The sequence below is a fragment of the Mauremys mutica genome, chromosome 1 (assembly GCF_020497125.1).
Source record: "Mauremys mutica isolate MM-2020 ecotype Southern chromosome 1, ASM2049712v1, whole genome shotgun sequence".
NCBI lineage: Eukaryota > Metazoa > Chordata > Testudines > Geoemydidae > Mauremys > Mauremys mutica.
In genome coordinates, this window is record NC_059072.1 from 353,191,099 (window position 1) to 353,211,810 (window position 20,712).

Below are 20,712 nucleotides of genomic sequence, written 5' to 3' on the forward strand. Positions count from 1 at the left end.
CCTTGGGCCATTTGCTGTACCTGTTTTCCCTCCTGCCCTTTGTCTCTCTGGTCTGTTTAAACTGCAGGCTCTTCAGGGCCAGGACTGTCTCTCACTGTGTGCGTACAGCACCTAGCACAAGGGGGCCCCAATTTCATTGACGCCTCTGCTGCAATATAAACATCATTAATTTTATTATTAATATTACTGCAGCGCCTAGAGGTTCCAGCCAGGGGCCTATTGTCCTAGACACTACAAATCTATGAGACGGCGTCCCTGCTCCAAAGAGCTTATGGCTGCCTTGCTATTAGTACCTTCTGCAGTCTTTCAAACACCTTCTCGCTCTCTACTCGTCTTCCCACTCCCTCCATTCACCTACAACTGGCCTCTTCTCTGATCCCTTCACCTGATTGTGACACGCTTTGGGCATCTCCTCCTCTGCTGCTCCTGCTGTCTGGATTGGAATGGCCTTTCGCTGGCTCTCCATCTCTTTTCCCCCTTGACTCTTGTCTTTTAACATGGTACCCACCTCACATAGCTGAGCAAGGGGTCACGCCTGGGAGGCAGTTTCAAAGCCAGCCCCGCTGCAGAATAAAGTAGTCGTTTCTTTTTTAACTGTGCACATGTCCATGTTTTCCCTGTCTTTCTTCAGTGTGGCTGTCAAGTATCAGAGGGGTAGCCGTGTTAGTCAGGATCTGTAACAAGCAACAAAGAGTCCTGTGGCACCTTATAGACTAACAGACGTATTGGAGCATGAGCTTTCTTGGGTGAATACCCATGTATCTGACGAAGTGGGTATTCACCCACGAAAGCTCATGCTCCAATACGTCTGGTTAGTCTATCAGGTGCCACAAGACAGTGTGGCTGTTGTGATTCAGCGACACCAATAGCCATTCCTGACCACAGGAGTCTGGCAGCGCTGCGTGCTTCTTTACGGTATGCACAGCCAGGATGCCAGCAGCATGAGCTGTTGGCTCAATATTACTGAGAGGCTTTTCCCAGGCTTCTCCCAAACAGAAGGACTGTTCCTTCTCCAAGTCTCCTCCTCAGTAACACAGCTCAAAGGCAGAGTAAATAAAACAGTGTACATTCCGTAGGCTGCATAATAGGAGGCAATGGGATGTTGCAGACCACAAAACCAGGCATCAGAAGACCTAGGTTCCATTCCCAACTCTGCCACTGGCTCCCTGTATAAAATGGGGCATGTCACTCACACCTCTCTAATCTGGCAGGGAAGCAGTGAGGCTGAATCAGTCAAAGTTTGTGGAGTGCTTTTAGCTCCTTGGATGGGAGGTGTGATGGTTGGACCCCTTGGGAAGCCACCTGATGTGCTGAGATACCACTGATTCTACCTGTTCTGCCAGCATGGGATCCCTTTAACCTGTTTTTTAACGTAATTTAATGTTGATAAATGCAAAGTAATGCACATTGGAAAGCATAATCCCAACTATACATATACAATGATGGGGTCTAAATTAGCTGTTACCACTTAAGAAAGATCTTGGAGTCATTGTGGATAGTTCTCTGAAAACATCCACTCCATGTGCAGTGGCAGTCCAAAAAGCTAACAGAATGCTGGGAACCATTAAGAAAGGGATAGATAATAGGACAGAAAATATCATGTTGCCTCTATATAAATCCATGGTATGCCCACATCTTGAATACTGTGTGCAGATGTGGTCGCCCCATCCCAAAGAACATATATTTGAATTGGAAAAGGTTCAGAAAAGGGCAACAAAAATGATTAGGGGTATGGAATGGGTTCCGTATGATGATAGATTAATAAGACTGGGACTTTTCAGCTTGGAAAAGAGACAGCTAAACAGAGATATGATTGAGGTCTATAAAATCATGACTAGTGTAAAGAAAATAGATAAGGAAGTGTTGTTTACTACTTCTCATAACACAAGAACTAAGGGTCACCAAATGAAATGAATAGGCAGCAGGTTTACAACAAACCAAAGGAAGTATTTCTTCACACAACGCACAGTCTACCTGTGGAACTCCTTGCCAAAGGATGTTGTGAAGGCCAAGACCATAACAGGGTTCAAAAAAGAACTAGATAAATTCATGGAGGATATCCATCAATGGCTATTAGCTAGGATGGGCAGGAATGGTATCTCTAGCCTCTGTTTGCCAGAAGCTGGGAATGGGTGACAGGGGATGGATCACCTGTTCTGTTCATTCCCTCTGGGGCACCTGGCACTGGCCACTGTTGGAAGACAGGATACAGGGCTGGATGGACCCTTGGTCTGACCCAGTAGGGCCGTTCTTATGTCTTGCTGAGCCAGGCTCTTTAAACCTCCTCTAACACACACACAGGCAGGGCCACACCCAGCTGCAGATCAGCTCTGGGAAGACTCAGTTTAAGGGACTTGCTCCAGCACTCATATGTCCACCTCCCTTGGGGTGCAGACCCAAAGATATATAATGAAATTCACCACCTCCCCTCAATGTGGAGAGAGGTGTGCACACTTCTTCCCCCCGCAGTTAGAAATTACAGCAACTGGGTTTAATAGTAAATAAAACAAATTTTATTAGCTATAAAATGTAGCTTTTAAGCGGTAAAAGAGATAACAAAGAGAACAAAGAAGATTACTAAGCAAATGAAATCAAACACACAAACTAAGCTAAGTATCAGGGGATAGACGTGTTAGTCTGTATCCACAAAAACAATGAGGAGTCCGGTGGCATCTTAAAGACTAACAGATTTATTTGGGCATAAGCTTATGCCCAAATAAATCTGTTAAACTAAGCTAGTTTCGCTAAAGAAATTGGTTACAAATAGCATTTCTCACCCTAGATATTGTTGCAGGCAGTTGGCAAAGTTTCTGTGGTTCAGAGTTCCAGTTGTATTTCATTTCAGACTGGACCCCTGTCTCAGTATGGACTCCCCCCCGCCTTCCCTTCAGGTGGCTTTAGCAGTCTTTCTTCTTGGACTGATAGGATTTCCATAAGGCAGGAATCCTTTGTTTCCCAAACTTGACCCCCCTCCCTTACAGTGGAAAATTACAAGAAGCCCCAGGTAATGTTTAGCATCAGGTGACAAGACCGCCTGACACAACGTCCATGAGCCAGTGGCAGTATGGAGGGTCCACAGGAGGGCCAAGCTTTTCACAGTCCATCGTCCTTGCTGATGGGCCATCTGCCTTGTCTGGCTTTTCCATTGTTGTATCTGAAGTATTAGCAGTGGGATCACCCAAAGTAGCAAAGCTGAAATACAGATACATAGTCAATATTCCTAACTGCAGATACAGAAATGATACAGCCATACAAATTGGATAATTGCATTCAGCAAATCATAACCTTTCCAACGATATCTTGACCCATCTTGCATAATGTATATCTCAGTTATGTCATAGTCGTATCATATGCATATTTTCATAAGGAATGTGGAATGGAATGTCAGGAGGGGTTATGGAAATGCTCACTGCAGCTCTGCACCTGGTCACCAGCTACTGGCACCTTAGAGCGCAGAGCTGTCTGAGACAGCAATAACTTGAGACCCTGGGGTAGGATCTCAGCCTTTATTAGCAGACAGGCTGCTTGTTAACCGGTAGGAGAGGTTCTGTCTAAGGCCCCGCGTCACAGGATGTAATATGTGCAAACACAGCCCAGGTACACCATAGACTCAATAGGCAGCCACAGCTAAGAACAGTGCACGCTTGCTCCTAAGCATGTCCCACATCTTCAGCACTGCCCGCTAGGGATTTCTTCCCAAGTCCCAGCCCATTCCACTTGGCGGCGTGATATTGTCCCAGGGGTGGGAGCCCCAGAACTTGGGACGTTCAAAGCCAGATTGGACGAAAGCGCCGGGAAATATACAGTGGGAAACAATCCTGCCGAGGCCTGAGTGACGCCCTGTGTGTGCGTGTCTGCCCCACGTTCACCCTAGTGGCATGGTGGCCTGCCCAGCCTTTCCCACCTCTAGCGGCAGTGAGTGATCCTACGTCTCAACACACAGCGCTCACTGCCCTGGCTTAGGCTGCAGCGGTGCCTTTCCGTTCAGCGGGTCACCCCGGGGTCACGGCTGGTCTCCCCTCCCCAAAGCCTTATGCAAGGGGACAAACCCTGCGCGGGCAAGTGTCTGTCTCTTTCCTGCGATCGCCTCCTAAGCCGGACGAGGCCGCCTGACCAGCCCAGCCTCTCTGCTAATTAAGCTGAAGCGCGACTAAGAATAGCCAGCACAGGCTGCGCAGAAGGGTCCCTGGCGGAGGCTGCCCGGCCGCTGCTGCTGGCCATGCCCAGCGCAGCCCTGCACAGGAGGCTTTGATACAGCCCTGCGCCAAGCCTGTGCCTCTGCAAGCCACCCAGCGGGGCCAAAGCAAGCCCCGCCTCTGGCTGGCTGCCTCAGCTGGGGCACCTGCCTCCCCTTCTGCACAGCCCGCCTGCAAAACAAACCCACCGGCCGGCTGGAACGAACCCGAGCGGCCCCGTGGCATCCTGGGGGCTGTAGTTCCGGCCCGGCTCACCCTGCCCAGGCAGGCCGCCGGCTGCACAATACAACTCCCAGCGTGCTGTGCGAGCCGAGCTCCCGCGGGGAGGGGTGGGTGTGTGCGCGTGCCTGGCGCGCGCGGGGGGCACCCGGCTGGCCCGCGCGTCACAGAGGCCGGGGTTCGAGCAGCGGCGGGCGCGTGGCAGGGTCCTGCATATTCCCAGGTAAAGGATGCTCAGAGCTGGGTGCTGCGGGGTCAGGGCGTGTGCGCCGTGCTGCTGTAAGCTTGCCCGGCTGGCGTGGGATTTTGTTTGGCAACAGCAGGTGGGGGCGAGGGGTTAGCAGGCGGACTGACTGCGCGCAGGAGTTTCCGATGCCCGTGAATTTCCACGGCGGCAGCTGCTCGCTGTCAACACGAGTGGTCCTGTGAAAATTGCAAATAAGAGGGATGTCTGGGCTGTTTCCACCCGAGGACAGTTAACAGGTGATGTGGCTCGAGGGAAGGTAGGCAACATCCAGGTGCTGGCCAGGGGTATGGTTTAGAGAGGTGCGTGGCTGTGTGAGGATACCCTCATGCACAGGTGTGAGTATAGGTGTATAATACAGCTGGTGGGTAGTTTATGATTACTGCGTATTTGTCCATAAACACTGAAATAGGTGACACTACTCACTTCGTGTGTTCATAGATTGGCTCTCCGATTGTATGTAATATACATATGTACATACGTATTGATGTAAGTTAGTAAAATCTCTTATTTACCCCTCCAAAAAGACTGAAAATGTATTGTGCCTTGCTACTCTTGACTTAAAAGAAGTGGGTGTATTCCTATCTGTTACCCCCACTGTTTGGCTGTTGCATTTGTCAGGGTGGTTAAGCACTGGAACAAATTGCCTAAGGAGGTTGTGGAATCTCTGTCATTGTCTAACCTGTTCTTAAAAACCTCCAAACACCTGTTAGGAATGGGTTAGCTAGTTATTACATAGTCTTGCCATGAGTGCAAGGGACTGGATTAGATGACCTCTCAAGGCCCCCTTCCAGTCCTACACTTCCATGATTTGTATGCACTAATGGGCTTTTTAAACTCTAGTAAGAACTAATTTTCATCCATTTGCAACACTTGTTTGTTTTTTTGCCAATCAGTCACTGTGGAAAGTTACCAAAGCCTTTGGGAGTTACTGCCTGTGTTTGCAGGTATGTTCTGGATTTCTCAATTTACGTATACAGGAGAGCTGCTAATCCCTAAATCCCAATATGATTAATGGTGTAAAGAAAGGTAGCTGGAGTTTTTTTCCTCTCCTCAATTCATATCACACAGATAATTATATACTGCGTCTATTTGACCCAGACTAGCTCTTAAATTTAGGACCCAAAATACTTTCTTTTAAAAGTTGCTAGGGGAAGCCTGCATGTGGGAAACCCAGTAGTTGAGGCGAGTAGCTTTGGGGAAAGCTGCTGTGTTTATTGGGATGGTGATGACCGACCCCAGTGTGGTCATTTATTTTAACTCTGTGCCTTTGATGTTCCTGCCTTGATAGGTTTGGAAAGGCCTTTTAAAGCAATGGCGCTGATGAAGAGCGGCTGGCTTTGGAGACAGAGTAAGTCCAGTCTGTAATTTAGCTGTGTCATGCCCAAAAGATCTCTCTTTATTTGGGAAGGGAGGGGTGCACTGGGCTGGCTTCTCATAGCTGTGCCCTTGTTGTTGAGGGTATTTGGGGACAGCTTTTTTTCTTCCCACGCTTTGGGTAGCTGGCTGATGCTCATCCACTGGCTGCAGGATAGTGTGTTTGCCTCGGGGACTGGGCTCTTGGAGTTGCCCTAAAGTGTGTAAGAACCTGACAGCAGACAATCCTGTCTCTGATGATAGAGAGCTACTAAAGTGTATGCTCTAGTTCAGGGGTCCCCAATGCGGTGCCCGCAGGTGCCATGGTGTCTGAATGTGCCCGCGTACGGGCCAGTGGATGAGCATTGCTTGTCGGCGGCATTTCAGTGGATGCTCGTCCACCGCCACGGTCCTCCCTGGCTTGTTTCTGGTGCCCGCCAGATGAAAAAGATTGGGGACTGCCGCTCTAGTTCAATAACAAGTTACAGGGCTCAGTGTAAGAATTACTGAGTGTAGCTGGTCTGTGTTATGCAAGAGTCAGGCTAGATGGCCCCATCTGGCCTTACAAATCTAGGCTGTCTTTCTGTTTGAGAAAACCCAGGACATGTGACTTCCAGTACTGCGCTATGCTTCCTGAATAGCAGTGCCCTGGTAACGACATGAAGGCTATACCTGGCATGCCATTCTGCTCCTGTCACACCAATTCCAGTTGCTCTGGGCCTGGGAATTACTGCAACAGCACAAGGCTGGCACAAGCACAAGCTATTGGCTTTGTTGACATTACTTCCATGGTAACAATCTGTGGGTCAGATTTTGTCCCCTTATTTGCACTTGGTGAGGAATTCTTCACCCAAGTCAGTCAGTGAGACTACTCTGGCAAGTAATTTGTCACCCAGGTGAGGCAAGGGTTAACAGTCTGGGCCCAGCAGCGTGGTCTCTGAGGGCTGAGTGTGTGACCAATTTGCTGCAATTGCTCATTTGGGGCCGGCTTTATTTTTAAAGCTCTCACTGGGGGCCCTAATTAAAACTCTTTGGCCTTCCCTATTTGAACTCTGTTGGGCCGGATTCTCCACTGCTGTCCGCTTTGTGCAGTCGCTCACCCCTGGGTGTGGAACGCAGCCATTCTGCTCAGGCATCACCTTCCATTCACTTTGCCCAGGTGTCAACCACTACCCAAGGGGCAAAGCAGAGGAGAATCAGACCCCAAGTGCCCCCAGTTACTCTAGGGGCTTTACCTGGAGAAACGATGATGACCAGGGTCGTGTGCCAAAGAGCTTGCAGTAAATCAGACATGAGGAAGAAAGACAAAAAGGCTCGGTAGTGAACCTGACTATATACAGAAAGTATAAGGAGCCTGCTTACTCCCTGTGCAAGCTGTCTACTCTACAGCACCGGACCCTACATAGGGGCCAGAGCAACACAGCTGCTCCCCTCCTCCCAGGGGCGGCTCTAGCCATTTTGCCGCCCCAAGCACGGCGGCATGCCGCAGGGGGTGCTCTGCCGGTCGCCGGTCCCGCGGCTCCGGTGAACCACCCGCAGACGTGCCTGCGGAGGGTCCGCTGGTCCCGCGGCTCCGGTGAACCTCCCGCAGACGTGCCTGCGGAGGGTCCGCTGGTCCCGCGGCTCCGGTGAACCTCCCGCAGACGTGCCTGCGGAGGGTCCGCTGGTCCCGCGGCTCCGGTGATCCTCCCGCAGACGTGCCTGCGGATGCTCCACCGGAGCCGCGGGACCAGCGGACCTTCCTCAGGGACGCCTGCGGAAGGTCCACCGGAGCCGCCTGCTGCCCTCCTGGTGACCGGCAGAGCACCCCCCGCGGCATGCCGCCCCAAGCATGCGCTTGGCGTGCTGGGGCCTGGAGCCGCCCCGCCTCCTCCTCAGATGGGCAGGAAGTGGAAAGCCTCCCCTCCCTCCCCCCCATGATGCCGTGCCAGCAGAGCTGAGCCAGAATGAAGGGGGCAGTAAGTTGTGCCATCAAAAGGGCTGGGACATCTGATTTCGCCCATGTAGCCAGGGGGAAACATAGACAGAACTGTGGCTTTGCGGATAAGCCTACACTTCGAGCTGGCCAGGTACTTTCCAGCTCAAGGAGATGTACGTGCGCTAGCTCGGAGTGTGCTACAAATAAAAGCAGAGCTGTGGAGAGTGAGCAGCGGGATGGCCAACCCGATTGTAATCCTGTCCGAGGTCTGCTGTTACGCACTTAGGACAGCTAGCCCCTCCCACAGCTTGTGCTGCCATGGCTACGCTGCCATTTTTAGCACAGTAGCTTGATCAGATCTAGCACAGGTATGTCTCCTCGAGCTGGAAATGACACCTCCAGCTCCCGTGTAGACATACCCTGAGAAGCACTATACCTGCTCTGCTACTGCGACGCTGCCCCTTGCCTCCAAAGGGATCAGGTAGGAGACAAATTTAAGATCCCAAGCCTGCTTTCGCCATGCAGTTCTCCTCACAACTGTCTGTATGTTTCTGTTTATCAGACTGGCCTTTGCTTTGGGCTGTTGTTTTCTGCTTTAAAGCAAGACCTGTGCTCCCCACTCAGCAACTCAAGCTGGATGTCTGGTCTGTGTCTCCAGTAAGACAAGCCTTTTGTATGTCAAAACCTACATGGGGGAGAAGAACACCCCAAACTAAAAGGGCTTTTTAATTTAGCAACCAAAGGCAGAATGAGATCTAGTGGCTGGAAGCTGAAGTCAGCAAAGCTCTCCTCGTTTCAGTGTGTGTGGCAGTGAGAGCAAGAGGTTAGATGCTTTGCCCCATCAGCAGCCCTGCAGGAGGAACGTACTATTATGTAGATGGCAGATGTCTGTCTGGATTTTGCCCTCACCCCACTTCCTCCTGGCTATTGCAGGTTCCATTTTGCGACGCTGGAAAAGGAATTGGTTTGTTCTGTGGCTAGACGGTGGCCTTGTATATTACCAGGATGAGACCCAGCGTGACCTGGAGGGCAGGATCCACATCAAATTCAACTGCCGGGACATAAAGACTGGCCGCGAATGCAGAGGTGAGTGAATGCCTCTGGGGATCCTGTTGCACCTCGCGCTTTCTACACCCTTGCTTCCCTGGCGTCTAAGAGGACTGTCCTCTGGGGCTCCCAGACAGCGTCTGATTTGTGCATGTTGTCTGTCTTTGTAGTGTGCTGCTAGGGTAGGGACTCTGTCTAATATGGAGCTGAGCTTTCTGGTGCTCTTTGGTAAATGATACTACTGCTTCATTTTGCCATCGATTACACTGCCCTTTACAAAAAGTGGCAAGTATCCTCGTCTTCCACTGTACAAATGGGGAAACTGAGGCACAGACGTGCTGTGGCGAGGTCATGCTGAGTTAGTGGCAGAACCAGGATTAGCACCCAGCTCTGACTCCCAGTGCAATCAATGCTCTACCCGCTGGACTGTGCTGCCTTTCATGTTCACACTCAGTGTCGTGGCCTTGTTGGACTTGCTTGATTTAAAGGGATGCTGTAATAAAAATAAACTCGCCGTTTCATGCGTCTGTTCTGGAGTTCTGTCCTCACTCTTACAGCTCACCGTGCCCCTGCCCTAGTTGTGACCTTCCCGACTGCACCGTGTGCTCTGGCGACGAGGTGATTCATAGGGATGCTCTGCAGATTTGTTTAGCTGGCAGTGAGTGACTTCTGCTCACCATGTCTTATATGTGTCGCCTGCTCTCCCACTTCTAGAGGAGCAGAGCTCATTGAGGCCTTCTAAACCAAAGTGTCCTGAACAGGACGGCCGTGTGCTGCCTCCATTATCCAAACACGTCCCCCATCTTTGGTACCTCTGCCTTCCTTTGGGGGTTAATCATGCATGAGCTTTCCAGTGTGCTGCCCACTCCACGAGGTGGAGGTATTCAATGCGGGCAAGACTGAGTTGTCTGGGTCCCTTCTGGGAAAGGGAGAAAAGCCCCCTAATAATGACCAAAAGATACAACTTCGCAGTCCTATGTAGATGCAACTTCAAAAGCACCTCACATGTCAAACTTCCTCCATTTCAGAGATGGCAGAGCCCAGGCAAACCCAAGCCAAGGTTCTGAACCTTGGTTCCTTGACATTTAATTTGGTCTTATTCCCACAATCCACAGAGAAAGCAACAGTCTCTTCTCCAAAACTCCGGTGTTCACAGGTCTCCCAAGACAAGACCGTTCCATGAGGGAATGTAGAGAACACCAATGATTAGGCAGCTGGACTGACGGCTGGCTCGCTTGTTACTTTGGTGACTAAGTGATACGCTGCTTATTGCTTGAAGTGAGGTGTTGAGCTTGTGAATGACCTGTTCCTTCTGTTGTTGATGTGGAACCTGAGCTCTTGATTATAATAGACGCTACATGAATCAGAGAATGTGTCTGAATATATGTCTGAGTACTACATAATAAATACACAAGCCCAGGGCAGTGGAATATACTCTACACAAGATGTGAGCCCGTTTTTCTTTTGGGTGAGGAGGGAGATTCTCTCTCTCTCTCTCTCTCTCTCTCTCTCTTCCTTGGTTTGCATTTTGTTGTTGTTCTGGTGACTCAATACATGGTACTGTGTATTGAGTCAGCAAGTTGCATTATCCCTCAGGCAGTTGGAACAAAGGACATTCCTATGGCACAAAGCTCCTTTCTTGTGCTTCTAATCGCAATAACACTGCATTTCTATAGAGCCCTCTCTCTGAGGAGCTCAAAGTGCTTGATTATGGAGAGGCAAGAGTTTTTCTTTCCTTTCCATAGGTCAGGTTGTTGGTAGATTCCATTTTGAAGCCCTGTTTTAGATCTCGTATCACTTTTTGGCTTGGCAAATCAGTTTGGCCTGAAAATTGCCAGATTTAGTCTGAGGTTTCTGCCAAGTTTGATGAAAATATATCAAACCTGGTGTGGTTAACAGGTCACCAACAAGTGGAAATTTTTACGTCCCCTCAGTTTATCATCTCCTTGCTCATATGGTTTGCTATTTCCCTTCCAAATTCCATAATCAGTTCAGGCCATTAACTGATAGATTTACAAAATTCCAAAAATACACATCATCTCATCTACATATCCACCAATATTATCCTAAATGAGTATTATACACTTTTCCCAACAAACTACAAACACAGCAAGAAATGGCCGGAATAAACAGTTTATCCAAAAACTGCTGGTTGCTAAAGTATTAACAATATTGCCCAATTAACAATAATCCTTTTATTTAAAATTGGATTTTGGAGTGTTAAAGATAGCAAAAAATAATGTTTAATAAAAGACAACCTAAACAACCTAAACCAAAATTTCCCAACATTCCACAGGTCAGAGTTAAGGTTATTGTGTTGTGATTAAATGCTTTTAAAAAAAATTTGTTTGTTTATATTATATGGGGCAGTGTAGGATTAGAGATGTCTCCTTAATTGTTCAGTTCCTTGTTTAAGTGCTTGGGTTATTCAAACTACTTGTTTTGGCCAAGTCATCAGTGAGAGGCGATGTATTCCTGCGTGACATTTGTTCACAGCCTTGCGCCTCGGAGGTTGGACTATACGGCCACAAGAGAACACAGGTGATGCTGTGAGTCTGACGTTGTCAATGGATACATCACCAATTGTGGCTGTCCGTCATGTGTCTTCCTCTGGGTTCATGGCTGTACCTGCCAGGGCTCATTGTATCCTCAAGGAGCCCTGGAGCTAAGACGGCTGCCACTTCTTATCTGTGCAGTCTTGTCCCCAGCTGCACCTACATTCCATACATCATAACCTGAGGAGAAGGGGACCAACAAACTAACCTTCTGCAAATCTTTCCTTTGTGCTGCTGTTTGCCTGAACCACGTTCTGTCTCTATACTTATCTGGGGTTGTTGCTGGCTTCTTTGCCATTCATCCTTCAGTGGCAAGAGCAGGGGACAGTGCCTCAGCATCCCTGGAGCCCAGTTAGTCCATCACTTGCTTGTGTTCAACTCCCGTTGTGGGCATGCAACTAGCAGGAAGACCAGTGAATTAAGAAGCACATTTCCCAAGGAATGCTGCTGTGTGGTCAGCGATCACGTGGGCCAACGGCTTCAGTGGTGTGATAAGATTGCCAGGAACAGACACGGGCTGAACATCCAGCCAGATCATTTTAAGGACCTGCAAGAGATCAATCCGGGTGGTGCTTGCTCAGCAAAGAGGGCACGTCCCTTTGGAATTTGCCTTGATGATGATGAACTAGGTGTCTGGGTTTTAGTCATGGCTCTGCCACAGGCTTCCTACGTGACCTTGGGCAAGTCACTTTCTCTCTCTGTGCCTCGGTTCCCCATCTGTAACAACATGATGATGATGTTGTCTCTGCCCCACGCAGGGGTGGTGAGATTTAATTCATTGATGTAGGCAAGTTCGCTTTGAGACCCTGAAATGAAAGACGCTACAGAAAGGCAAACTGTGTCCTGGGGTTGCTTCTTTCAAAACAGTGCTGTATTTCAACGGGTCTGTAACTGTAAACAGCATGACATCAGACTCCCTTAGGAATGGCTCAGGGAGCTGGTGTAATGTAGGGTCTGATGGAAAGCCTTGCAACTCTCGTTTCCTGGCTCAAACCTGTCCCAGGCTGTTAGCGAGTGAAAGCTTTTTGCTAGCCAGTGTAAACGGGAGTTGATGCGCTTAGTGGGGCAGGTAGCCACATCCCAGGGCTGCTTTGCTCTTCCCTTAGCAAGGAAGGAGTGGCTGGGCTATGGAACCACTCCCTCGTTCAAGAGATTGTCACGGGTATGACGGTGGCACCCAAACTGGGCTGGGTCTCTCCCCGTTCCCAGCTCTCGCCTGTTCCCGGGTATAACCTGTAGCAGAGGGGGAAGGATGGTGGCCTTGCGGTTAAGGCGCTGGACTGGGAACTCTGGCGATTAGGGGTCTGTTCCCAGCCCCGGCTTCTCTGGCAAGTCACGGCGCCCATGCCTCAGTCGTCACTGGGCCCCCCAGCTCAAGGAGAAGGCATGGCCAGGGACTGTTGGAAGGCAGCTGCCGGTAAGTAGAGGACTCGCTCTCTCAGGCTGGCAGCCAGCCCCAAAGCTGACTTAACCCTAGGGCAGAGTATCAGTAAAGGAGCAAACGAGGGTCAATGTCTCCAGCAAAGCGTGACAGACCTTGCTGGCTGCTTGTTGCAAGCTTCCTCCGGCAGCAGTGCCCTGTCCTGCCGTCACCAGCCCATCTGACTTCGCATTAACGCTCTTCCTCACTCTTTTTGTTTGCCCTCCGCCTTCCAAGGCGGAGATCACGTGGCCGAGCGGCTTCCATCCCTCCTGGGCTGGGGTAGGCTCGTCGGCAGCAATCAGGAGTCTCAGCAGGCTAAACCTTCTGGGTAGTAGATTGCAGCCGACCTCATGGGGAAGTGCAGCTCCACGTGACTATGCAGGGGGAACTCTCTCCTGTTGGGTTAGTCCACTTCGAGTGGTCCCCTCTAGACTGGAGATGATGCTCTGAGACCAGCACTCCCAGCGCTCTGCGCCTGACCACCAGCTTAGGAAGCGGCTCCTCCCTCGGCAGCAGAACGCCTCCTCGCCGTGCTGCTGTTATCCTTTGTTCTGGGAGCGGAGCGGCCGCTGTCACTTGGAGCTTCCCAGTCTGCCTGCTCACCCGCGGCGTAGCTGTGCTGCCGGGGCTCTGGGATCCGGGCTGGAGAGCAGCGTGCATACGCAGAGGATGCCTCTGTCTGTGTTGTTTCCCTAGTTGGCAGGTCTCCCCGGTTCCCAGGGCCTCTCTGGAGGACAAGGGGAGGCGAAGGGAAGCTCCCCTAGTGGCGGTGCCTTGTGAAGCCAGGTAATGTTCACTCCCATCCTGAGGGAGGGGCCCCTTAGGCAGAACTGCCCGGAAGGTGGTTCTCAACCTGCAGCCCGTGGGCCTCTTGCAGCCCAATCAGCACACACAGCTCCGGCCCATGTGACTTCCTCAGGGCCATACAGCCCCGGCTCCAGATCCTGCCGAAGCCGTGGGGAGGGGGCGCACAGCCTGGCTCCACTGCTGACAGCCGAAGCCAAAGTCATGGAGGTCCGGTAACGTCGCGGAATCCCTGACTTCCCTCACCTCCATAACTAAATCGTACCCTCAGATAGCAGAAAGGGCCCCCTGTGCCCAGAGGGGTGGGTGAGCACTCCCTTCTCCAGGACAGACCCATGCCCACCTGAATAAAGGGAGGAGTGAGGCTTGCCCACAGTGGAGTGGCAATGAACCCCCGAGCACATGGCTCTTGTGTGACACCCCAAAGTCAGTAAGGTTATAGTTCAGGGGGGCTTGGCCATGTTGTGGGCGTGTGGCTGGGGAGGTCCTTACATGGGGCTGCGACTAGGGACTTAGAGTGCCCGGATCCTGAGGGGAAGGAGGTGGGGTGTGTGTGTGTGTGTGTGCGCGCCCGAGCATGCATGCATTCGCACACGTTTCAGGTTGCTAGTTGCACCCCTGCCCTGACTCCTCTGACGTGCTGATTCTCATAGACTCATAGACTTTAAGGTCAGGAGGGACCATTATGATCATCTAGTCTGACCTCCTGCACAATGCAGGCCACAAAATTTCACCCACCCACTCCTGTAACAAACCCCTAACCTATGTTTGAGTTATTGAAGTCCTCAAATTGTGGTTTGAAGACCTCAAGCTGCAGAGAATCCTCCAGCAAGTGACCCATGCCCCATGCTGCAGCGGAAGGCAAAAAACCTCCAGGGCCTCTGCCAGTCTGCCCTGGAGGAAAATTCCTTTCTGACCCCAAATATGGCAATCAGTTAAACCCTGAGCATGTGGGCAAGACTCACCAGTCAGCACCCAGGAAAGAATTCTCTGTAGTAACTCAGATCCCACCCCATCTAACATCCCATCCCAGACCACTGGGCATACTTACCTGCTGATAATCAAAGATCAATTGCCAAATTAATTGCCAAAATTAGGCTATCCCATCATACCATCCCCTCCATAAATTTATCAAGCTTAGTCTTAAAGCCAGATATGTCTTTTGCCCCCACTACTCCCCTTGGAAGGCTGTTCCAGAACTTCACTCCTCTAATGGTTAGAAACCTTCATCTAATTTCAAGTCTAAATTTCAAGTCTGATGCTTTGCCTTCCAGATGTGCAGCCTCCGGAAGGGAAGAGCCGAGATTGCCTGATGACGATTGTGCTGCGAGATGGCTCCAAAGTGACCCTGTGTGCGGAGAGTGAGGATGATGCTGTGTAAGTAACTCTCGGGGGTGCCACACAGTAGGATGGCGAGGATGTCCCCGTTTTATACCAGGCCTTTCTCTGCTGTGCTTTAACGCTTGTTCATGGCCAGTGACCAGAAACCTGCTAGAGGCATAAATGTCACTGGACTGTTGCAAGAGACACCCCCTCCTGGGAGACACGGTGTGTTTCTATTTGTGGCCTTGGGGACAAGAGTCAGGCAGTATTCATGGAGCCTGGTCCTGTACAACACAAACATGGTGAAAGGAGCATGCTCCAGCGAGGGTTGGCAACATTGTTAAGGGACTGTTTGCTAAGCACCTCCCACCCTCCTCCCCAATAGTATTTTTACTATTATTCTCATCATCGTTATTATTAACGATACTAAGCAGTACTCGCCTACATTCACCAGGGGTATTTCTTGCTGCTTTTTGGAGCACTCAGCAACTCCCGAGCTTGTACAGAGATGAAAAAATAACATCCCTTGTACTAATGGACAGTTGGCAACCCTACTAGTCCAGCATGACAGACAGAATCTGGTTTGACGTGGAGGAGAAGTGGAGTTCATTGGGGAGAGGAGAATGTAGCCAGCCAGCCAAGCCTCTTGGAACCCCTCCCCTCCCCAGCAATTCCCACACATACCTCTCAGCCCCACACCTGGAGCTGCACAGTCATAGGTATCTGCATGGCTTTCTTCCTAGGACTCCGGCCTCAGGGCCATGAAGTCCTGGTTCCACAACAGGGCAGTTCTGGGTAATTGACAGCCCTGTGGAGTGGAGGCCTCAGTCCAGACCAGTGGTTCCCAAACTGGGGGGGGTTGCGAAATTCTCGGGGAAAAAATTCCCTAGTGGCGGACAGAACTGTCCCTAGGGACTCTGGGCAACACGGGGCCAGCAGCCCGGAGCCCCTGGACTTCCAAGAGCTAAGCAGATCAAAGCAAGCAGATCTATCACACTGAGGAGATTTAAACTCCAAAACTCCTTATAAGAAATGGAAAGGGAGGTGGATATTTTTTTGCTGTTTTTAAAATTAAATAGGCAGCTAGTATTGTTTTTAAAATTATTATGAAGAACAAGTTTAAGCTTTCTTGTAACGTCTGTTGTTTGCCTGGATTGCCCGAGACTTGAATGTTTGTGTATGAGGAACTCTTTGAGTTCGCTTTTTAAATACCTTCATCCTGTTTCACATCTGATACTCCTGGATGAAACATAGGAGCCTTGTGTTATAACAGGCTTATTCAAAGCGAGACAAGCTACGAAAGTGAGATCTTGGAAGAGTGTTACTGTTTTCATACAGTAATACAAATACTGTAATGATAAATAATAATAAACTATGTGTAATAAGCATGTCATAAAAAACAAATTTTATATTTCCAAGATCACTGCTTTTATAATTTATGCTCAGGTAAAGGAGAAAATCCCTGGAAATATTCATTTTTAGAAGGGGGTTTGTGAGACTTGACATTTTAGTGAAAGGGGTTCACAGGTTGTTAAAGTTTGGGAACCACTGGTCCAGACTGGAGGCATCGATTAGGAGCCGCAGAAGGTCCCTAAAAGTGACTGAAATGTGGACCCACCTCCCGTGCTGCCCTTTTCCCCCCAAGACCCTGCCCCCGCTTGCTCCTCTCCACCCCGTTTCCCCCCCATCGCTCTCCCTTACGGCCGCCATGGCCTCTTGACAATTCCCCTTCGTCTCTCTCACCCCCACCCCGTTCTGGTGCCCCTGGCCTCAGTCCAGCACCTTTTACAATAATAACTCAAACTTGCCTCCCCTGAGTGTAAAAGGTTCAAGCTAGGGGTGATTGCTGGTCTTGAGTTACAGTGAGGAGTGCACCATTGGATTCATTCTTAGCTTGATACAGATGTGGCCCATCTGGGTTCTTATAGTGATGCCCCTCCCCAGTGGATCCGAGTGCTTCTCATGTCACTGAGGGTACGTCTACACTACGGGACTATTCCGAATTTGCATAAACCGGTTTTGCAAAACAGATTTTATAAAATCGATTGCGCGCGGCCACACTAAACACATTAAATCGGTGGTGTGCGTCCATGGTCCGAGGCTAGCGTCGATTTCTGGAGCGTTGCACTGTGGGTAGCTATCCCGTAGCTATCCCATAGTTCCCGCAGCCTCCCCCGCCCCTTGGCATTTCCGGGTTGAGATCCCAGTGCCTGATGGGGCAAAAATCATTGTCGCGGGTGGTTCTGGGTACAGCCTCACCCCTCCCTCCCTGAGCAGCAGACAACCGTTTCGCGCCTTTTTTTGCTTGGTGAACTGTGCAGACGCCATAGCACAGCAAGCATGGACCCTGCTCAGCTCCATACCGCAATCGTGAATGTTTTAAACACCTCGCGCACTCTAGTGCAGTCTATGGTGAACCAGGACCTTCAATCCGAGGCGAGGAGGAGGCGGATACGGCAGCGCGGCGATGACAGTGATGAGGACGTAGACACAGAATTCTCTCAAACGGCGGGCCCCTGCGCTTTGGAGATCCTGATGGTAATGGGGCAGATTCTATCCATTGAACGCCGATTTTGGGCCCGGGAAACAAGCACTGACTGGTGGGACCGCATTGTGTTGCAGGTGTGGGACGATTCCCAGTGGCTGCGAAACTTTCGCATGCGTAAGGGCACTTTCATGGAACTTTGTGACTTGCTTGCCCCTGCCCTGAAACGCCGTAATACCAAGATGAGAGCAGCCCTCACAGTAGAGAAGCGAGTGGCGATAGCCCTGTGGAAGCTTGCAACGCCAGACAGCTACCGGTCAGTCGGGAATCAATTTGGAGTTGGAAAATCTACTGTGGGGGCTGCTGTGATGCAAGTAGCCAAAGCAATCACTAAGCTGCTGCTACGAAAGGTTGTGACTCTGGGAAACGTGCAGGCCATAGTGGATGGCTTTGCTGCAATGGGATTCCCTAACTGTGGGGGGGCGATAGATGGAACCCATATCCCTATCTTGGCACCGCAGCGCCAGGGCACCCAGTACGTAAACCGCAAGGGGTACTTTTCAATGGTGCTGCAAGCACTGGTAGATCACAAGGGACGTTTCACAAACATCCACGTGGGATGGCCAGGGAGGGTTCATGACGCTCGCGTCTTCAGAAGCACTACTCTGTTTAAACGGCTGCAGCAAGGGAATTACTTCCCAGACCAGAAAATAACAGTTGGGGATGTTGAAATGCCTGTCGTTATCCTGGGGGACCCAGCCTACCCCTTGATGCCATGGCTCATGAAGCCATACACAGGCAGCCTGGACAGTGGTCAGGATCTGTTCAATTACAGGCTGAGCAAGTGCAGAATGGTGGTGGAATGTGCATTTGGCCGTTTAAAGGCGCGCTGGCGGACATTACTCACTCGCTCAGACCTCAGCCAAACCAATGTCCCCTATGTTATTACTGCTTGCTGTATTCTCCACAATCTCTGTGAGAGTAAGGGGGAGACCTTTATGGCGGGGTGGGAGGCTGAGGCAAATCACCTGGCCGCTGATTACGCGCAGCCAGACACCAGGGAGATTAGAAGAGCACACCAGGAAGCGGTGCGCATCAGAGAAGCTTTGAAAACGAGCTTCATCAATGGCCAGGGTACAGTGTGACTGCTGTGTTTGTTGATGAACACCCAACCCCCTTGATTGACTCAGTCCCTGTAAGCAACTCCCCCACCCCCTTCGAGTACAGCTTACTTATGCAAATAAAGTCACTCTCATTTAAAAAGCATGAATTCTTTATTGATTCCTTATAAAAAGAGGGAGAGAAGTAAGGGTGTGGTTTGGGAGGAGGATAGGAGGGATGGAGAAGGCCATTAAAAAAAAAATTCACAGTAACGACAGCCTTCTGGTTGGGCTGTCCACGGGGGTGGAGTGGGCGGGTGCACGGAGCCTCCCCCCACGCGTTCTTACACGTCTGGGTGAGGAGGATGTGGAACAAGGTGAGGGTTGAGGGTGGTTATACAGGGGCTGCAGCGGCACTCTGTGATCATGCTGCCTTTCCTGAAGCTCCACAAGACGCCGGAGCATGTCAGTTTGATCACGCAGCAGCCCCAGAGTTGCATCCCGCCACCGCTGATCTTCCTGCCGCCACCGCTGATTTTCCTGCCGGTCTTCCTGCCGCCACCTCTCATCTCGGTTGTCCCTCCTGTCCTCACGTTCATCCCTCCTGTCCTCACGTTCACTGGCCTCTTTCCTGTAATTTGAAACCACGTCCTTCCACTCATTCAGATGAGCTCTTTCATTGCGTGTAACTTCCATAATATCCGAGAACATCTCATCTCGCGTCTTCTTTTTCCTCCGCCTTATCTGTGCTAGCCTTTGGGATGGAGGAGGGATGGTTGAAAAATTTGCAGCTGCATGAGGGAGATAAATATTTAGAAAGATACATTTTACAGAACAATGATTATACTCTTTCACAGTGAAAAGAAGTATTCACCTAGCACATGTGATTTCCCTACAAGGTCACATTTTTAATCTTAATAGTGAGTGCCTGCAGCTCTGGAGTTACAGATCTCACAGACACAGGTCCAGGCATCAGAATTCAGCTTGCATGAGGCCATGGTAAGCCACTGTCTTTCTGCTTCTGTAGTGATGTACCCCTCCTCCCCAACGCATGGCTAATACCACGCTAGCTCCCTGCTAATCAACAACCTTCCCCCCCCCCCCACTGCGTGTCTGGTACCTTGGGGAAGATCGCCAGTGACCAAACACAGAAAAGATCATCGGCATTTCACTCCTCCCCTCCCCCCGCTTCGCTACGTGCAGGAAAGTTTTTTTTTTAAGCTGATGCAGTCCACGAACCCAGTAGAAAAATGGCCACCCCCCTTACTTAAATTCCTGATTTTTAACCAGGTTATCCTGAACGATATCACTTTGCTGAGGATAACAGAACAAGATAAAGAACGGATGCTTCTTGAATGCCAGCAGTCACCGGGACCATACGCTGCTATGCTTTGCCACGCAATGATACCTGATTACTTGCTACATGCATGGCGTGGTAAAGTGTCCTACCACGGTGGGCGGAACAAGGCTGCCTTGCCCAGAAACCTTCTGCAAAGGCTTCTGGAGTACCTACAGGAGCGCTTCATCGAGATGTCCCTGGAGGATTTCCTCTCAATCCCCGGACATGTTAACAAACTTTTCTAAGTAACTATACTGTCTGCGAATGCATCCCAAGTCCTCAGGGCAAATCAATCATTAAAAAGGCTTGCTTAAAAAACAATGTTTGCTATTTGCAAAGGTACACTCACCAGAGCTCCCTTCCATGGCGTCATTGTCTGGGATAGTGGCTTGTGAGGGCTGGGAGGACGGTAATTCCGTCAGGGTGATAAAAAGCTCCTGGCTGCTGGGGCTCACGGAGTGCTGTGTGCTCTCTGCTATGTCTTCCTCCTCTTCTTCATCTTCATCTTCCCCGTCTGCATAATCCTCAGCCATGGCAGAGATTACAACCCCCACCTCGGAATCCACCATCAGGGGTGGGGTACTTGTGGCGCAGCCCCCTAAAATTGCATGCAGCTCAGCATAGAAGCGGCATGTTTTTCGACCTGCCCCGGACCTTCCGTTTGCTTCTTTGGTTTTCTGGTAGCCTTGTCTGAGCTCCTTAA

General features: G+C 50.5%; 1 protein-coding gene across 6 annotated transcripts in view; it reads left to right on the forward strand.

The window, feature by feature from the left end:
* Positions 1-4,536: 4,536 nt before the first annotated feature.
* The window catches only part of PLEKHB1 (pleckstrin homology domain containing B1), a 38,773-nt gene continuing 22,597 nt past the window's right edge, over positions 4,537-20,712 (forward strand). For 2 of the 6 annotated variants that reach the window (XM_045022007.1, XM_045022044.1), the window contains exons 1-4: positions 4,627-4,694; positions 5,951-6,010; positions 8,867-9,019; positions 15,037-15,139. In XM_045022007.1, the coding sequence (XP_044877942.1) occupies positions 4,646-4,694; positions 5,951-6,010; positions 8,867-9,019; positions 15,037-15,139 (365 nt within the window). In that variant the 5' untranslated portion in view covers positions 4,627-4,645. The other 4 variants (XM_045022033.1, XM_045022026.1, XM_045022017.1 and 1 more) reach the window with 4 other exon arrangements.